Source organism: Agrilus planipennis, unplaced genomic scaffold (genome assembly GCF_000699045.2).
Source record: "Agrilus planipennis isolate EAB-ADULT unplaced genomic scaffold, Apla_2.0 scaffold80, whole genome shotgun sequence".
Lineage (NCBI taxonomy): Eukaryota > Metazoa > Arthropoda > Insecta > Coleoptera > Buprestidae > Agrilus > Agrilus planipennis.
In genome coordinates this window covers 639,512-658,367 of record NW_020438873.1, presented here as the reverse complement: position 1 = coordinate 658,367, position 18,856 = coordinate 639,512, and the positions used below count along the sequence as shown (strand labels likewise).

General features: G+C 30.1%; 1 protein-coding gene across 6 annotated transcripts in view; it reads right to left on the bottom strand.

Annotated features, from left to right (window-relative positions):
* The window catches only part of LOC108734760 (influenza virus NS1A-binding protein), an 81,181-nt gene continuing 62,325 nt past the window's right edge, over positions 1-18,856 (bottom strand). For 3 of the 6 annotated variants that reach the window (XM_025979755.1, XM_025979734.1, XM_025979729.1), the window contains 11 exons: positions 12,607-12,645; positions 6,114-6,253; positions 4,731-4,937; positions 4,395-4,571; positions 3,988-4,231; positions 3,242-3,506; positions 2,779-2,936; positions 2,523-2,720; positions 2,290-2,463; positions 1,879-2,223; positions 1-1,358 (listed from right to left, as the gene is read on the bottom strand). In XM_025979755.1, coding sequence (XP_025835540.1) covers positions 1,141-1,358; positions 1,879-2,223; positions 2,290-2,463; positions 2,523-2,720; positions 2,779-2,936; positions 3,242-3,506; positions 3,988-4,231; positions 4,395-4,571; positions 4,731-4,937; positions 6,114-6,253; positions 12,607-12,645 — 2,165 coding nt within the window. In that variant the 3' untranslated portion in view covers positions 1-1,140. Of the gene's footprint in view, positions 1,359-1,878; positions 2,224-2,289; positions 2,464-2,522; positions 2,721-2,778; positions 2,937-3,241; positions 3,507-3,987; positions 4,232-4,394; positions 4,572-4,730; positions 4,938-6,113; positions 6,254-12,606; positions 12,646-17,780; positions 17,800-17,831; positions 17,911-18,856 lie in introns of those variants that run through there. The other 3 variants (XM_025979742.1, XM_025979739.1, XM_018466421.2) reach the window with 3 other exon arrangements.

Genomic DNA, 18,856 nt, shown 5'->3' with positions numbered 1-18,856 from the left:
TAAAGTGCTTATCAAAATATATTACTGATACAGTCCATTTTATTACAATAAACCTGAAAGCAGCTTTAAAAAGTTTCACCGTTTTCAACGGCTATAAATAAGATACAAAAATGCAATTACTAATTCTCCTTTTAAATACGTAAATGCACTTCTTGTTAAGATAGAGATTTGCATGTAGAACGTGTTAGGCACATAATCAATTTGACAATACAATCAGTAACTATTGTACTTTTAAACAAGTTATAAATAAATAAAACCCTTAGGGAGATAAGGCTATTGAACCATTCGGCCCTTTCAACGTACCTCTCATGCTTTCAAGATAAGTAGGTAGAATATGCTATATTAAAAAAAAGAAACAAGTTTTATCAGTTAAGAAAAATAAATTGTTTTTTCAGTACCTCTTAATTAAATTTCTATTACAATTAGTCTGGAGTAAATCTGATGAAAACGCCAAGCTCGATTTTCAGGCGTTCAGGATTTTAATATTATACCTAGTTATCGAAAAATATAAGTAAAATGTTTCACGAGGACCGGTTTATTATGCTTACGGCCCTTTAGCCTTTGCTACAATTTTCTATTAACAGGATTGCTGGACATTTAGCTGTCTACTTTTTTAACTAAAAATAAGAAACACTTTCTGAAATCGTAAATAAATTAAAATTAGAAACAAACAACACAATTTTATTTTACTTTGCTAAATACCAATACGAAATATCCAACAAAACTGTTTTATAATGTTTTTCCTAAGAAAAATAAAATAAATATTTAAAATTTAAAAAACTCTACACAATGGCAAAATTACTTTATCTCGATTAAACGAGTTAAAATAAGTAGTTAAATAACTAAACAAATTTCGGAACGCTCACCCTTTATAATTAATTAATTAATTTATCATTGAATGTTATAGTCTCTTAAAATTTATAGAAAAGGTAAACGTAATTAGAAATAAAAACGTCTACAACTAGTTCAATTACGCTCCTAGGAAAACAAAAAAGTCATCTTACAGACAGGAGAACAATAGATAATAACTGGGATGCTTATATTTATTTTAAGTAGTTAACAGCAAGGGAAATAGTAAATATGCCTTACATTATTTTATTAAGTAAATTTTTACTTAAAATAAATGATATTCCTCCCAAATTACAAGTTACAAGCTCTGTTCTCCTTTTTGGATTCCTGTTCTTCAAGTGCAGACTTCTGTGGTGATTTTAGTTCGCTAGTCTTTGCTTCATCTGATACACTTTTTCTACTGGAACGCCTGTGCCTCTTGTAGGGCTCCGATGTAATCTTAGGGACGAATGTCGTCCACTCATTTGAATTGGAATCCAAATATTCAATTGTATTTAAAAAGCTTTTACCTATCAAACAGAAAACATAAGTAATCATTTTGTAGTATACAGATACTTTTAATTTCTTTAAAAAATTGCTACTTGTTTATATTCTTGCATCATTCAAAGATTTAGAAAAAATCAAACGGGTCTGTCAATGATCAATACATTTAGCGAAATGCGTAATGATATGTAAAACAGAGAAAACTGAATTATTTTTTTATGATTACAAAACGTCATCCGATTAAGTAAATAAAATAAAAAAATAAATAACGATCTTTACACTTGTAATATAAAGGAGAAAATGAATAAACTATTCGGTTTTTACATTACCTCCTCAAATTATAATTCAATTTCAAATCATAAATTTTAATTTTTTTTGTAAAATCCTTCGCCCTATATGTTATTTATATAACAGCTTCGCTTTTCCAACTAGTTAACTCTTTTAAGAAAATATTATGTATTACAAAATTATTAAAAATGATACACCCCTTAATTTCCTTTTCGAACATTTATAGTCAGTTAAAACAAAAAATAAGAAGCAACTTACCGGAAAATCCACCAACAGCATAAAGTCTATCACCTACGACTGCAACTTCCACATTAGACCTTGGTGTTGTCATACTTGGCCCCACCATCCAGCTCTGAGTTTCCTCATCAAAAACTTCAGTGGAATTCAAAGATTGGGTACCATCCGATCCTCCAATGACATATAGTTTGTTGTTGAAAACTGCTACTCCACAACCCCTTCTTGCTGTTATTATATGTTTAGAGAAAGTCCAAACGTTATCAGTTGGATTATAAACCTCGACAGTATTCAAACAGTTCCAGGCATCAGAGCCTCCAATGGCGTAAACAAGACCATTAAAAGCAGTTACACCAGCTTGATATCTCCCTAAACCAACAGCAATTTAAAAATATGAGGGCTGCAAGTCGAAACGAATTTTTATCTATTAATTACCTGTATTCAGAGAAGCTATAGTAGACCACGTGCAAGTCTCTGGATCAAAAGTATCACATTGTTTTATTCCCACTTGTCCATTCCATCCTCCAACACAGTAGATAAGACCATTCAAGTCACATACACCCATATTACTACGTGCCAATGGTAATTTAGGCAATGATACCCATTTTTCTACAAACATCTAAATTTAAAATTCGCTTTTGACTAAGAAGCATGAGTTTAAAACATACCAGCATTAACATCCAGCATCTCAACCGAATCCAGCTCAGTTGTACCGTTACTGCCTCCAATGGCATAGACTTTGTTGGAAAGGACTGCTATCTGGACACGTCCCCTAGGGTACTTCATCGAGGGGAGTTCTTTCCACTTGTTAATTTCAGGAATGTATTGTTCAACTGTTTTCAAACACTCAACCCTATCATACCCACCTAAAACAATAAGCAGCGAATTAAATATCTATAAACAGTTTATTATTTTTTATTTTACCGCAAACCAACAGTGTGTTATTAAGGTTACCACAACCCATGGAACAACGAGCGCAAGACATATTTGCAATTGCACAATATAGATCGGGCTTTTCTTCGCTCGTCGAACGACTTACGTCGGGGGTTGTTATTGGTGACGGGGTGGTTGGTGTATTCAGTCTAAGAAAAACAAACGAACATAAAGTAAGGACATTTAAAATTAAATCTAAAAGCGAATTCTATTTCGGAAGTAGGGTTTACTTAGGCCGCAAGTACATGTACGATTATATGTATATATCAAATTGAAGAATTCACATTTTTCGTTCATGCAATCACACTCACACGACTTGCGCTTCACTATAATGCGAATACATGTGTTTTTGCGAAATTATTGCGCGAAAGTTTTTTTTCTTCAAAATGTTCACATTACTGAAAAGTATTGAATAAGCGTGGAAACCTCTAGTTTTATTTAAATAGGCATTTACCTCAATTGTATGGATAAGGAAGCAAGTTGCCCTGCTAAGGTGACCAAAGCAAGAAAACTGTGATCAGCAAGTTTCGAGGTAGCTATAAGACTCCAGTCAGGTTCTCTTTCAACTTCAGGTTCTTCACCAATTTCACGTGAATGGATTAAAACGCGAGGTTTTGTTGGTTGGCCGAGGAATTTACGTTTGTTCTTGGAATTAGGCTTTCCAGTTTTTGAAGACATTTTCTTATAATCTTGTACTATTTCCGTATCGCTTATATCCCCTATCAAAATTTCGAAGATTAACAAATGCTGCTAAAGAATATTTTTTTTATCATTATTACGTCTCTATGAGAGAGACAGTCTTTGACATTTTAAGATTATTTTCAGAAGCATTAAAACGAATTCGTAAAAATTAACGCAATTCAGAGCAGATTTTTTTATTCGACGGTTTGCCTTCGTGAAAGGTTAAAGTGAACGGGGAAAGGTGTACTATTGTTTTTATAATTATTAAAATATATTTTTCTTAACAATTCACGTAAGGGTTTCTGTTTTCACGTCAGTGCGTTTAATCAAGAGGTTCAAACAACATGATAAATTGATAAAACATTAAAAAAGATAAGTTTACAAAACAATAATTAAATGTATAAAGATAATAAGCAGCAATTGTTTATTATCATATTAACTGGCTAGCATATGTAGTCTCGTGTATATACTACCGTATTTATAAACATTTTTGATAATAATAATGTCAACACTGCCTACCTGAAGGTAAACCGGAACAATCTTGTAAAGAATTGTCAATAGCAATGTAAAGCATGTGTGTTTTTTCTGATAATGCGTCTAACGATAGAGACTCTTCATTCATTTGCCTTTTGATCCAGTCCAATACCAAACGACACACCGAATTTTGATCCACCAAACTCATTTCTTGCCGAGACTGGTTAAGCACTTCAATTCGAGCGCAGAATAAATTAAGAAGGGCCGGACTTTTACTAATAGTTTCATACTGAAAAAAAAAAAAATGAATCCAAGTATTGAAAAACTGTATGTCTGCTTTCAAAATGAGTCATTACAGTATCAGTCACAGAAACCTACACAATATTCATGAGACCCCTTCGACATTGAGATTATACTGAAGAATTACAAAAGTTACAGATTATTTTTCTTACCTCTTTAGCAATATATTCATCGACCCTTTTACAAAATTCTTCGTTCTTGGCAATTCCGGGCAAATTCCGAATTTCAATGCAGTTATCAGGCGATAAATGTTTGATTAAATGTTCAGTACACAATCTGGCAACTCTTTCGATTTTTAGATGAGTAGCAGCTTGGTATACAGCTTTCACCTTCAATAAGTAAAATTTTTAATATTCATTCTTTACACGCACTTTCGATTGTGAGAATTAAATTGTTTTTCATAAATATTTCCAAAAGTACATTCTAATTTATTCAATAAGGTACTTAATTGGTTGTTGATTTTTATGAAATTTATATGGTTAAGGTACCTTTTGGTAAGGAACGTCAAGTTTGGAAGTGTAAGCGTATTCAACGAGCAATTGAAGAGCGTGTTTATCAAATCCACCGTTCAATTTATACGTGATAATATTTTCCACGGGTAGTTTCTGTTCCTGGTCGTTTGTAAACAAATCGAACAGGTAGGGAGACGCACTTGCCAGTACAGCACGATGAGCGTGAATCTCAATATTTCCCACCTGAATAAAACAAAAAAAAAGACGGATGAAGTTACGGCTCTGCACTTTAATCCAAAATGAAAAATTAGAAATTTAGATAAAATTAATCAGGTTACCTCGACCTATTGTAGTTAAGAATCTGTAAACACAGAAAACATTAAAGCAGTTCCTTACAACTAAAGAATTAGTTTACCTAGGAGCGTTTGCTTAAAAAACGTACTGCCTTTTTGCTCATGACGGTTAATTTATTCAAGCAAATTCACCAAAATTTTTGTAAGTCAGGTTGAATCAAAACAATTTTAAAATCCATCCTAGAGGGTGGCAGAACAAATTGATGACTTCAAAGTCAAATAACTTATTTATTTCTAATCATATTTAACATTAACAGATACTAAATCGATCAATGCAATGGCTAAAAATTAATTGAATGTAAAAAATGCGACGCCAAAGAACAGACCCGAAAGCAATTACATATATATATATATATATTGGAATTCAAAGATTGGGTACCATCCGATCCTCCAATGNATTAATGTAAGGTATAATTAAACACCAAGGCATTTTATTTGGCTTTGAAATCGCTTGTTTTATCATCCTCTGAAGATGTATAACATGACACAAAATACAAAAAGAAACCAAATAAATATGAAAGAACAAATGAATGCACATAGAAGTCCTGATGATAATGTCACAAATATAATTTCAAAATATTATACAATTTGATTCAACCTAATTTAAATACGTTAAAATTACCTAATCGATCTGATCGTTTTCAAAAATTTAGATTCCAAGAGAAAAACGAGTGGCTTTTAAAAATTTGGCTAGCGTTTGTAAAATATGTTTTTGGAATACGAACAGGCAATAAAAAAACTATTAAAAACAGCCGTTTGTTTTTTTAGATAGGTAGCAAAATGTATGCATTATGCAACTAAAAACCAAAGTCACACATATGAGTAGTAAAGTTATAAGAAATCTACTCACTACATTTAAAAAATAATAAACATGACGAGGTCGAGTTCCATAGAAATGCCTGACCGTTAACAGACAAATTTTACTTTTATTTCAACGACTCATGTTTTAAAAAAACCCTATGTTAAAAAAACTAAAGCAAAATAGTTTTTATATACTGTTTTTCGTGGGAATGAGTAGGTGAACTAAAACGTAAAACTTCCTGTTCTGCACAGTCAGTACACATACGTGGAGTATAACATCACAAAACTGCCGATTTTTCCTCATCTTATTCAGCCCTTCCAGTAAATTTCCATGGTGAACTTCGTCATGGAATACCAGATTCAAGTTTATTTCATTTTCCACCATGTCCAGCTTTTCAGTTGACGCTGAAAACAAAAAATTAATTGATAGGATTGCTTACTGAGATAATTTTGGATGATTCCTGCAACCCATGTATCAATTAAGTATTAAAAACTCCCTTCGTCTATAAAGAATTTACGATAAACCTATAAGTTTATTCATTTTATCACTGTTTCTTATTATTACTGTTTACTCATATGTCTAACAAAGGAAGAATTGAGAGCTTCAATCATTCCTTTTTGCAATTCAATGTTTTTTTGTTACATTTTAAATATGCTCTCGACGTGCTGTAATAAGTAAGTATTAATCAGAAATCACATTGCTGTTACTTAAAAAGTTTTGAGGGTTATAGTGTGAAAATTAGTTTTGTGCACAAAATAGTAAATAATTAATTGTAGGAAACACGTCTACAAAATTTAATTTCGTGAAACTGTTAAAAAAAACAGACACAACACAGAAAAATCCAATCAAAAACAACAATGTTTAATCATTCAAATTTTTAACCGTTTCACCAAATCACACTACAAATGTCTCGTACAATTACTTATACCAAATTGCTTTTTTTATTACCTCAATTCCCCAAACTCCTTAATAAAGTAAAAAAATTGAATATCATAATTAGCAAACAATAATAACATTTCAATTTACGTAAATCTGTATATAGACTTCAATGAACTACTTAAAAATAAAAAACTATTTACAGAAGAAATACGTTACACTTCACCTATTGTTTTAAAAAAAATATTTTTAAGTAAAGTTTAACTGTAAACATGTTTATCATCGACGAAAGGGACAGAAATAAAATACAATCTTGGAAGAAAATTGGACAAAAGTTATTCAATAGTTATTATATTATTTCTTCTGGTGATGAATTTGTCAGACTTTTTATTATTTTTCCAGCATTAATTTACAAAAACTGTTTGGAGATTAGTAAGTAAAATCTTTAAAACAGATGCTGGAATACACGTATCATAATATAAAATTGATGTTACATTTTGAGATAGACATAAAGTCATAAAGATTATTTTTTACCTCCTTATTTACATGGAAAATTAAAGACTCGAAAAGTGTTTCATACTACAAAGAAACAAAACTTTTACACACTCTAAAATCTTCCCTAAAATTCTTTTAATAATTCAGTTTTGGTAGTTCAAAAAGTAAAACCCGGAACATATTTTTGACGCACATATCACAGAAAATAAAAAATTTATACATATATCGCATTAAAATTTTTATGTAAATATTTTTAAATGCTAACTATCTAAAATATTTTTATTTTTTACTGTATGCCAACTTTCAAGTTCAAGTTTCTACTTCAAATGGATTCTAAAAAAAAAAATTAACCTATTTAAATATATTTCAAATTGTATTTAGTGTACTCCAATTAAAACTAAAGTATGAAGAAATGTTAACGTGGATGACGTGCGATTCATTTATGGATTTATGCAAAAGTAGACAGCAGAACATTGGATAACAATTTAATCTTTTTTATATGCGCGCTGTAAGTCTTCTTCAGAATTCACTGGCAGAATTGTACAGTTTTACATAACTACATAGAACTTTAGAAGTAAAAAATTATTTTATGTGTAATATTTTTGCTAAAGCAAAACGTAGTAATTCTGAAACGGTCTAGTTTTGGTTACATTGAACAATAGGAAATCATTAAATGAGAAATTGGCACATAAGTATTAACGTCTATGCCAAGAGCAGGTGTGTGTTTTGGGGTTTTTATAAATAAGTTTAGTTGACTTTTTTCGTAACATTTGTTAGCAATAGCCCTTGAGATAAAAAATATTCACGAAATTATAAAAAAAGCACTGGGTTTCGTGAATTATTATTTATTCAAATTACACAAATATTTAATGTATACATGTAAAAAACCAATTTCCAAATAAAATATTTTAAATATTTTAATGTTTCAATACGAAATATAAAACAGACACTTATTGGAGACTCTATTCTCTTAATAGAATTACTATAATTATAAAAAGAAAACATTCGTTGTCTGGAAGTTAAGATTAGCGTTATCGATACTTTTAATTTTCCTAAAAGCATTTTCTATACTATTTTAGAATGTACCAGTTCATAAATTGACCTTAAATGACAATATCGGTAGAATAATATATATATATTCGCAATTTAATTAAAAGCAAATTTCTATTTTTTAACGATTTATTGAATTTTAAACCGACTATAAACCATATTTAACTTTAAAAGCGTTTCACCCCAGCACTCATCGGTACCACCAAATTTTTATCTCATTGACAGTGTCATCAGTTATTTGGTAACAGAAAATCGTCAATTTCGAAAAATACAGTCCGGTACATTTTTTTGTATTTTTTGTTCCTATTAAGGGGAGGCATCATTCGACGCACTATTCTGGAAATATATATTGAGATGTCTCAAATAAAATAAAAAACAGATATGAAAAATCCCGTTTTTATGTCTAAGAATCCTTTTGTGCCTTCCAATAGATACAGAGAAATCTGTCATATTTTAGTAGACTTTCTGATATGAAATATATATTCTTGGCTTATATTACCTATGTAGGTACACTACCACTATAATATTATAACATTACAACAATTCTGACATTCTCCAGAACAGGGAGCAGTATTTAAACGAAATTTCTGCGTGAGTAAAGTCAATACATCATAAGTTCGAATATTAAGTATTCATTTTTAGAGTGATTACGAAACAGAAGTTTATAGTTCGTGTTTTGTTTTTTAACGACCAGAAACCCCAATAATAAAATTGTATATACACAGTATATTTATATGTTGCAGTTGGATACTTTTAATTACCCTAATTAATACATTAATACGTGCAATCATTTCAATTAGCTTTTTTTTTGCAATATTAATAATTAATGTAGTACAAAACAGTCAAACTCGACTACAACGAACAAGAAGGGGTTAAGAATTATGTTCGCTATAGTCGGATGTTCGTTATTACCGAATTTCATTAATATCTTCGGTAATTAAAAAAGTCTCCAACTTTTATGAAATAATATACATTTATATAGGAATACACACAGTGCATAGAAATCAAGTAATAAACAATAAAAACACATATTACAACTAATCAAGTAAATATTTATATAAATGTACTTTGTACGTCTGGAAAATGATGGAAGAAAACTACTAAACGCCATCTAAAATATAAATGTTATTTGTACCTACATATTAGCATAATTTGCATAATTTATATTTTTTATTTTAAAATAGCAGTTATTTTGTTTTGAACCTGGTTTTTAATAAAGGATCGTTTCTCTGTATAACCATACGAACAGTTTGTCGAAAGGCTTGAAATACAGAAAGTTCGGCATCAGAACAATACAAGAATTTTGAAATCACATTCATGATTGACTAGGTGACGCTGTTTAAATTTCGTTTGTTAAAACCAAGCATTCGTTACAACCCGTTTTCGTTATAACTGACTTCGACTGTATAATATACATGCAGGTAATACCTTTTTAAATTTAAATGACGCGAAAAATCTAAACAATTTAATATACGAAAAATACCAATGTTAAGGTCAAAGTCATATAATTTTATTTCACATTCTAAAATTTACATGTACCTGCACATATATATATAGATGTGTAAAAGGACAATACTTCATGTACCTACTTAATAGATAGGTACGTAAGTTTAACAAGTTTATCGCCTACTCCCAATATTACGTCAGGTCTCATGTCACGTTTGTGTAAATCAAATTAATTAGCTTATGACTCGCATGTATGATATTCTACATGAAGTACCGGTAACGTTTCGTTTTTTGACGTTTTTAGAAAAAAACAACACGAACTTTATTAACTTAAATAATAACATTAATAAGGAGTCTAAAGCGACATAATACATCATCAAAATCACCATTCAATAAAGTGAAAAAGTCCGTGAAGTGTTAGACTTTGTTGAGGAATCTTAAAACTCGAACTTTTCTAATTTGAGATTTTTTTTGTTCCCTTTACGTACGACTGTAATTTCTTAAAAATTTATTTTAAAAAGGAGTATCAGAACTGAGGTAGCTATTATTAAAAGAGGCTAAAATCTAATATGTGAACAAAACCACAAGCGAAAACTATTATTAGTTAGTAAGTTATAAAAGCAATTTATAAAAACTAAATTCGTGTTCGCGACTATTTTTTACATTTTAGCGGATGATGACAGGCTAGAATACAAAATACTCCTACGTCTTAAGTTCGAAGAACTGCTAAGCCAAAGCATTTACATACATGTGTACATACATGCATACATATTTGCATTAACATTAAGTGAGATAGATCGATTATGGAAATCGTTGTCGATGAATGAATTCTTATTTTTGATAAAAAAATTGGTACTTGTTCTTGAACGTATTTTCTAAATAATTTATAATATGTGAATGTTATTAAAATGAACTAACTTTTATGCATCGGATGTAGGGTACGTAATATGTCATATAAAATCGTCACGAAATTCAAAGTGAAACGTTTTGCATAAAGTAAGTAAGATACAGGATAGGTGACCACAGACGATTTGTTTGTTTCTGTCTGCCACTTTCAGTTCTTTTGTCATGCAGGAGAAGTTCAGAAAGCAGCCAAATCCACATGGGGAGTGATGAATGGAGCTAATAGGAATAGGGGGAGAGGAACATCGCATATTTCTAATGAATACTGACTTTATATGACATCGAAGTATGGGGTTGGAGCAAACTGGGAAGTTTGAGTATGGTGCAAGTAAGATATTGTAAAATGAAGTTAGGGGTGGCTAGAAACACACCAAGATACATATATATGGGCAAGGGAATTATGCATTATTAACATTAAGTTTACATCGAGAGGGGAGAGGCGGGAATTGTTAGCAAAATTAGAGAAGGGTGGGATAGAGAGGAATAAGAAGCAGTGGTAAATTCTACGTATAAAATAGTTTATACCCAGACTGAAATGAAGGGGCAGAGTATATAACTAGGAGTACGAAAAATAAAGAGATTTGGACGATGTAGAAAGGGGTTTTAAAAAAGTTATAGTGAATGGGATTTTAAGAACTGCCACGAACGTTACATTTCCTTAGACCCTCCCTCCCTCCCCTCTTGTAATTTATCACACTAAGCAATACCCCTCCCTCCTCCTTATTTGCTAACGTCTTTTATGAACGACCCCTAATATAAAGTTTAAATTTCAATATAATTGATAGAGATCTTTGATACTTTGTGAAGCTTCGTTATAACTTAATTTTTTATTATTTTGGTAACTTTTTAAAAATTCAGTTTAACATATAAAATAAAATAAAACACTATTTATTGTTTGTTCGAATAGTTTCGTATTTATTAGGACATTTTCAAGAATCAAATACATAAATTTTTAACAAATACAACTGCTATGTAAGAAGGAACGAATTAGGGGTGAATGTAGACATAGGAACCGTATTGTACACAGTATACATGTTGTTTGGAGTACCTAGCAATAAATATAAGGTTACTGGTACTTTTTTCATGTTTATTAAACATCAACTGTCCATCCACTCGTGAATTACCAGTTCCTATACCTGAATTCACCCCCAGTTCGTTTCTTCTACATAGCAGTTGTATTTGCTAAAAATTTATGAATTTGATTCTTGAAAATGTCATAATACAGACGAAACTACTCAAAAAAACAATAGTGTTTTTTGAAAAGTTACCGAAATAATAAAAAATTAATAGATTAATAATTAAATTAATTAAACATCAACTTTGGGGCGTAAATGAAATAGAGCGTGGAGAAAATGAAATGTTAGTTGCAGTTTTTAATTTTAAAAGAATTTTCGTTAATAAGCATGCAAGTTTAAACTAAATCTAAATGGATCAATTTGCAAAAACCTGTAAGGCATGTTACTTCTTTTGCCACTGTGAAAATCCGCGTTTTTTGTCTCTTTGCATCGCATTCACGTAAACCCGTTTGTTTCTTGATTTTACGTTTTGAAATATTTGTCACAAGCGAGGTATTATAGTAATTTCATTCTAAAATTGCGTTTGTATAGCAAATACCAACGATTATTTTGTGCCTGTGTTTGAATTGTGAAACAATCACTTTTTGTTTAACTTCTTACGCTGCAAAACATGTGAGATATGCGGTAGGTCATAAAGTCATAATCATAACTTTTAATAACTAATATAAGCGATTATTCTCAGTTAAATTATAAGCACTGTAAGCGTTCTTTGCCATACAGTATTATAACAAAGCATTCACGTTTTCAATTAAAAAAAATATGTATAAAAAACTAGCCAATTGCAACTTTAACCGGCTTTCTGATCTGAGAGGCTGATTTCGTTAAATTACAATTACACACACACTTAATTCCACACAAACATATACACACATTTAAGTATACTTTAACATGTTAATAGTATTGGTACTTACAATGACCATTCGACATGGACTTCATTTTGAAGATACTTTCTGAAAAAGAAAAGATAATTATATACGTATTTGAAAGAAACGAGCATGTATACAAGTAACAAAAAAGGTTTAATAACATTCAAAGATATCAACTCCAGGTAGACAAAAATAAAAGGTAAAATCGGGACAGTCTTTAACCTATTGGAGGCCCTGGGCACATAAGGATAACGGGGCCGCTATGGCTTTGATAGAGGACTATTTTAAAAGAGTAGATATCTAAACAAAATTCTAAATTTACTGAAAAATTATTTGTTTCTTTATAATCACAATAATTGTAATATAATTCGGAAGAGTAATTCCATTTAGCATTCACAGGTTAATGTTTNTAAACATATAAATATTTACGAAAATTTGCACTAAAAGTGTGACTATAGAGACCACCACAAGGAGCATGAACATGGGATATTTGACAAAATGTGTACATATATTTTCCCAAATGCTAATGTTTGATTTGCACTGATATAGGTATCATTCATTACAGTCTTACAAAATTCTAAATTTACTGAAAAATTATTTGTTTCTTTATAATCACAATAATTGTAATATAATTCGGAAGAGTAATTCCATTTAGCATTCACAGGTTAATGTTTAAAATTCTATGTTTATTAAAAACTTTTGATAAAAGCAAAATCGTCTCATCACATTCCATGGGCATTAGCGACATACTGGTCAATTTTTCTTGAAGCGTTGTACTTCTTAATTAATTTTTTATTCTTTTCAATTTAGAGAAAGAGCGCTCCCCAATGCAGTTAGTTATCATCATACTTAAAAAGATTCTCAATGCACCTTCTATTACATTTGGAAATGTGTTTTCAATTTTTTTTATGTAATTAATGATTGATTTCTTCAAAATAAATATATTTATCGATAATAAATATTGGTTTTCCGTTGATGGATGGATCTGACAGAAACTAAGGGGCCTCGTCGATTGCGGGGCCCTGGGCACTTTCCCAGAATGCCCAGTGGGAAAGATGGGCCTGGCTACGATACAGATAATAAATCAAAAGGAACTTTTAAAAATGTTCAAAACGAGTAAAAAATGTATGTATATTCGTATAACAATTTAAATATTTAAGAATTAGGGTTTTGTAAAACTTCATCCGACTTTATTAAACGATTTTATAAGGTTAAGAAATGTATTTGTCTTGCAACCATAATCTATAGGAACAAAATAGCCCAAAGGTAACTGACGGAGAAAGGGATACTTTTTTCCATTTAATTAGAATCTACATACAAAAGTATCTAATTTTGACGGTACAAAACAATTGAGAAAAAAGTGACCAGGTCTAAATTCGACTGTATGTATTCTAATGAATAATTTTTGTGAATAATAATTTAAAAACCTTACCCAGGAAATTAAATAAAGAAAAACTTGAGTGGTAATCTGGATACAACATTTTTTTCTATGTTAATATTTGGTGCAAGCTGTCGTCAACTACAGTTGACCTCTTCAGGCAATGACAGAACAACAATAGATTGCCTGATACCAAGATTACCACTCAACTTTTTCATTATTATGAATAATTTTTCGCGTGTACAGTTGGTTACATATTCTTTTGCTTAGCTGCAAATGTTTCGCCATGCTTAGCAATCTTCAATGTTGAATTCAGCTGTTAACGATAATACAAAACGCACCGAAGATGTTAATTTCTAAGCATGGCAAAACGTTTACACTTAATAAGCACAAAACGCGGCAACAAAACACAAAAAATCAATCACGTTTATTGAGCTATTAATCAACTGATATTACCAAACACGCCATTATAAAATTCATGCAAATTGTATAATGCGGTATAAAAGAAGTACATAATTTGACAGACAATTTTGTTTAACGATTAATAAAATATTCTATATAATAAATTCCGTTTGTATCGTTCTATTAAAAGCAAAATCGATTACCAATTGCGTGATGGAAACTGAACACGAACGAAGCAACCGTTTATTACTTCAATTTAGATGTTTGCTTGCTTCTGCTTCGAATCAGCTCGTGCTGGTTTCAACAGAAATTACTCATTTCCTGGTAAATTCAGTCATTTATCTAAATAGGCTATATTAAATAATAAATTAAAAATAATAACCACAATATTGGAACTTCGTAAGTAATAGGGAGCGTAGAAAAAGTTGCATTTCGCTGGGACTTCTGTATTGTTTTTTATGTTATTTTTGTTTTTGATTTTTGCAATTATGTTGCCGAAACGAATCTTTCTGCACCTATACATATAAAAATCCGTTTTATTATATCTGTCAAATGAGACCGAAGCACGACGATTTAAGACGAAATGAAGATCAAAACAAGGACTAGTAATGACCACCACAATGACCTTATTGGACTTGATCTTGTTTTTGATAACATGCCTTATCTTATTGGTATTGTAAAGTGTATTATTTATTGAATTAAATGTTCAACAAGGTTTTCTAGTGGAAAACTAACGTTTAAATGTAAATTTCTCGATAAATTATATGTATAGAAAATATATTGCAATCATACTTTAAGTAATTTTATGGCGACAAAACATCAAAAAGGCAATTTCAAAACACGATAAGAAGGTATACATAGTTTCTTGTTGGATGACAAGTGTTTGTACAGTTTTCTACAATTTTACAAGATTCATTTGCTTCGAAATATCAAAATAATTAACTTCTGATACCGTGTCACAAAGATGCTTTTAGAGACATGTAAAAAATTAAAATATGTGATATATATTTTGTTGTGATATATATTATATAGAAGCAATCGTATCAGTAATTTAATGATAAAGATTTGCAAAAAAATACGATATCAATGAGCAATCGTGTCACATTAAACTATTTACGTAGTGATAACATTGTGTATACTGGGAAGATTTCGTACATCGTCGTGAATAGCTACAAATATCAAATTTATAAATTACTTTTTGGACTACCGAATAATTGCGAATATTTGAATAAAATATTTAAAAAAAGCGTTTCTTAGCATAAGGGTTATAAATAAAAAAAAAATAGCAAATAAATTTAGTTTCCATTTTCCTATACAAAAATGTCAATCAAGATTTTCTCCTTAACCATTCAATTCGGTGTATAATTAATTAAACCAAAATAGATCTTAAGCATTTTAATATTTTGTAGTTTTTGTAGAGCATTTGCTACTTTTTCTTTTTCAGAGAAATCACCCATGTGTTTGACTGCCACAACCGACTATCTCCAAAATTATTATTTAATCTAGAAATTCCATTGGCATTAGTTAACATCATACGGTCGTCAGTCCTAAGACTGGTTGGACACGCGCCTGCTTCCTTCATATCCTGAGCTAATCTTTACATTTCCCTAAAACTAAAACATCCCACATCCCTAACTGTTTGCGAACAGTAATCTAATCTAGGTCTACCTGTACTCCTCTTAACTCCTGCTTCTGACACTAATATGTCTCTCACTAGACCTTCAAGTCTACATGCATGATTAGTACTAATCTACAATACGAACTCTTGTGGCAGCACCACGGAAAAATAGTACAGAATGTGTGCAAACTTTTGAAATGATCATATCTTGAGAATGAATAAAGAAAAACAGCTTACTTCAACAGAAAGGGCATGAAGAATTACATAAGGAATGACCTTCCGTTCGATTTCGAGAAAAATTGCCGCGAAAAAGTTGAGATAAAATATAACCGATAATGGTGGATAAAATAAAGACAATTTTTATTATATCTACTCTGTTTCCTTTGAGAACATTTTAAAGAGGCATAAAATCAATTTCTCCAATAGGTCGTACGGGTAATAACATATAATGTTTGGGAAATGCTTAACTAATAGTTATATGGAAAACAAGAAATCTCATTTTTACGTAAGAAAGCTTAAACATATAAATATTTACGAAAATTTGCACTAAAAGTGTGACTATAGAGACCACCACAAGGAGCATGAACATGGGATATTTGACAAAATGTGTACATATATTTTCCCAAATGCTAATGTTTGATTTGCACTGATATAGGTATCATTCATTACAGTCTTAATAAAATCGTAGTAATATGCAATTTTTATTTACTTTCATTCTTTTTGTAGTAGTCTCTGTCCTAATAATAATAAAATTACGAAAAATTGAGGTTTTCCTAAGATTTTCAGGAAAACAAGAGTGAACTGTTTGTTTTACTATAGTTTTTGATAAATATGCGATTTTCAAGGTTACTATTGGATAGATAGGTGTCGTGAAGAGGCTTTTGAATGTAAAACGCTTAATGAAATATATACTTCGTTCTTTTTTTAAATGTTAAATAGACGATAGTAAAAAAATTGAAAGCTTTACATTTTTAACAATATGTATGTTATACAGAACTTGATGAAGAAGTAATTAGAACCTTTTTAAGAATTGTATAACATTGAAACTTCTGAATACTGTTTACAGAAAAGGAAAAGTTATATTACCTCAACCGCCGTTTCAACAAGCAAGGTCGAGGCTCAATTTTCAATGTAAAATCATCAACCTTTACACTACAAACCTACGGATATAAAGCTACAAACACACTAACTCGCCGTAGTATATTTTATTTAACACAAATATAAAGCATGCTTTACACAGAAAAAATAATGCCAATGCAGAAAGTAATTCCCCCAGATTAATATTTACATTGAAATTGAAACTCCTAATCGGTTTGCATATTAAAAACGCAAAATTAATTTAATGCGATATGTTTTACGCTGGATATCCAAATGGGAAAATAAACTAATTTTGAATATGTGGCAATGGATGAAGATTTTTTTTACGTTAGGCGAATTCCGTTAACAACAGAATAGCCTTTAAAACGACCTTAATTATAGAACTAAACAAATAAATGAAATTTAAATATCCTCCAACACAAGAATTAAAAAGAAAAGTGACCTAACAATACTTCAATCGATGGTAGAAACGCCAATTTCAAATTCGAAAAAAGGCAATAACTCAATATCTACCGTTTCAATTGATTATTTATTGATAAATACAAAATTTGATCACACTGAAAAAAACGTGATTAGGTATGCAATATTAAATTAAAAGGGTGCAAAATATAATTTCATAAATGCATAGTAGGTACTTTTTTACACCATTTTATGAAGAACAAAAACAAATTTCGAAATAAGTAAATCTAAATAAATCAACAAAAAAAGTATTGCAGAACATACCTAACTGCAATATTTCTTTAAACTTCAAAATGATACATATGTTTCGCTTACCTAATAGGCACTTACATAAATTATACGAATGAAAAATTTTCTATTCCGTATGCGTTGATATATAAATCAAACGAGTTGCGCTGACAAAATAAGATCTCTTTAATGCTAATCTATAATAAAAGCAAACGTTAAATATATATATACTTGTAACTGAATTCATTTTATCTTTCTGATAACCAAAAGTTTGAAATGTGGAATACAAAACAATAATAACAAGCAAAATAATGAAATTCAAATAAACCTAAATGAAATAAATCATAAAAGCGTTTATAACTTCATTTTTGGATGAGTAATATTATTATTTTACATCATAATATTATGTGTACGTTAATTATAAATTTCGATATTGCTTACGTACTTTAGAATTGAGATACTTTGAATTTTTGTAGCGTTAATTCAATGTATTAGTGAATTAATTTTACCCATTACAAATAACTTCAAATTAATGAGGAAAAATAGTTGTTGCTGTCATTTCCTTGCCGGGAATTGAACCCGGGCGCTGGTTTTACACTCTAATACTCTACAACTAAGCTATAAAGAGGTAATCTGTACTTAGTGAGTAAAATTAATTTAAAAATTAATAAATCAAATTTAGAATTGTTGTGACGTTACGGTTTCTTTAGAATACGAAATCGTAGACGAGTTATCAGCTGGTACATAGTGCGTATGATAGCAAAGGATGGAACCTTGACTAATGAGTACGTCTACAATTTTAGTTAAGACTTATCTGTTGTTTTGTACGGCTCAATCAAAGAATGTATAATAACTCATTACATGACCTTCAATTAAACTTAAAACTGTATAATAACAAAAAAAATTAAAGGATTTAAGTAAAACGTGTAGACGAAATCATTACAAAATGTTTTATTGCAGAATGAAAAGGACAACAAACTTTACTTTTAAGATAGCCGAGGTGTCGGTAATATCATTGCAATGAGTATACATACTTTAAATTTGAAATTGTATTGTTATCATTTAATTTTTTGTAAGCAGGAATAATATAATATTCCCCGTTTAAGTTTAGT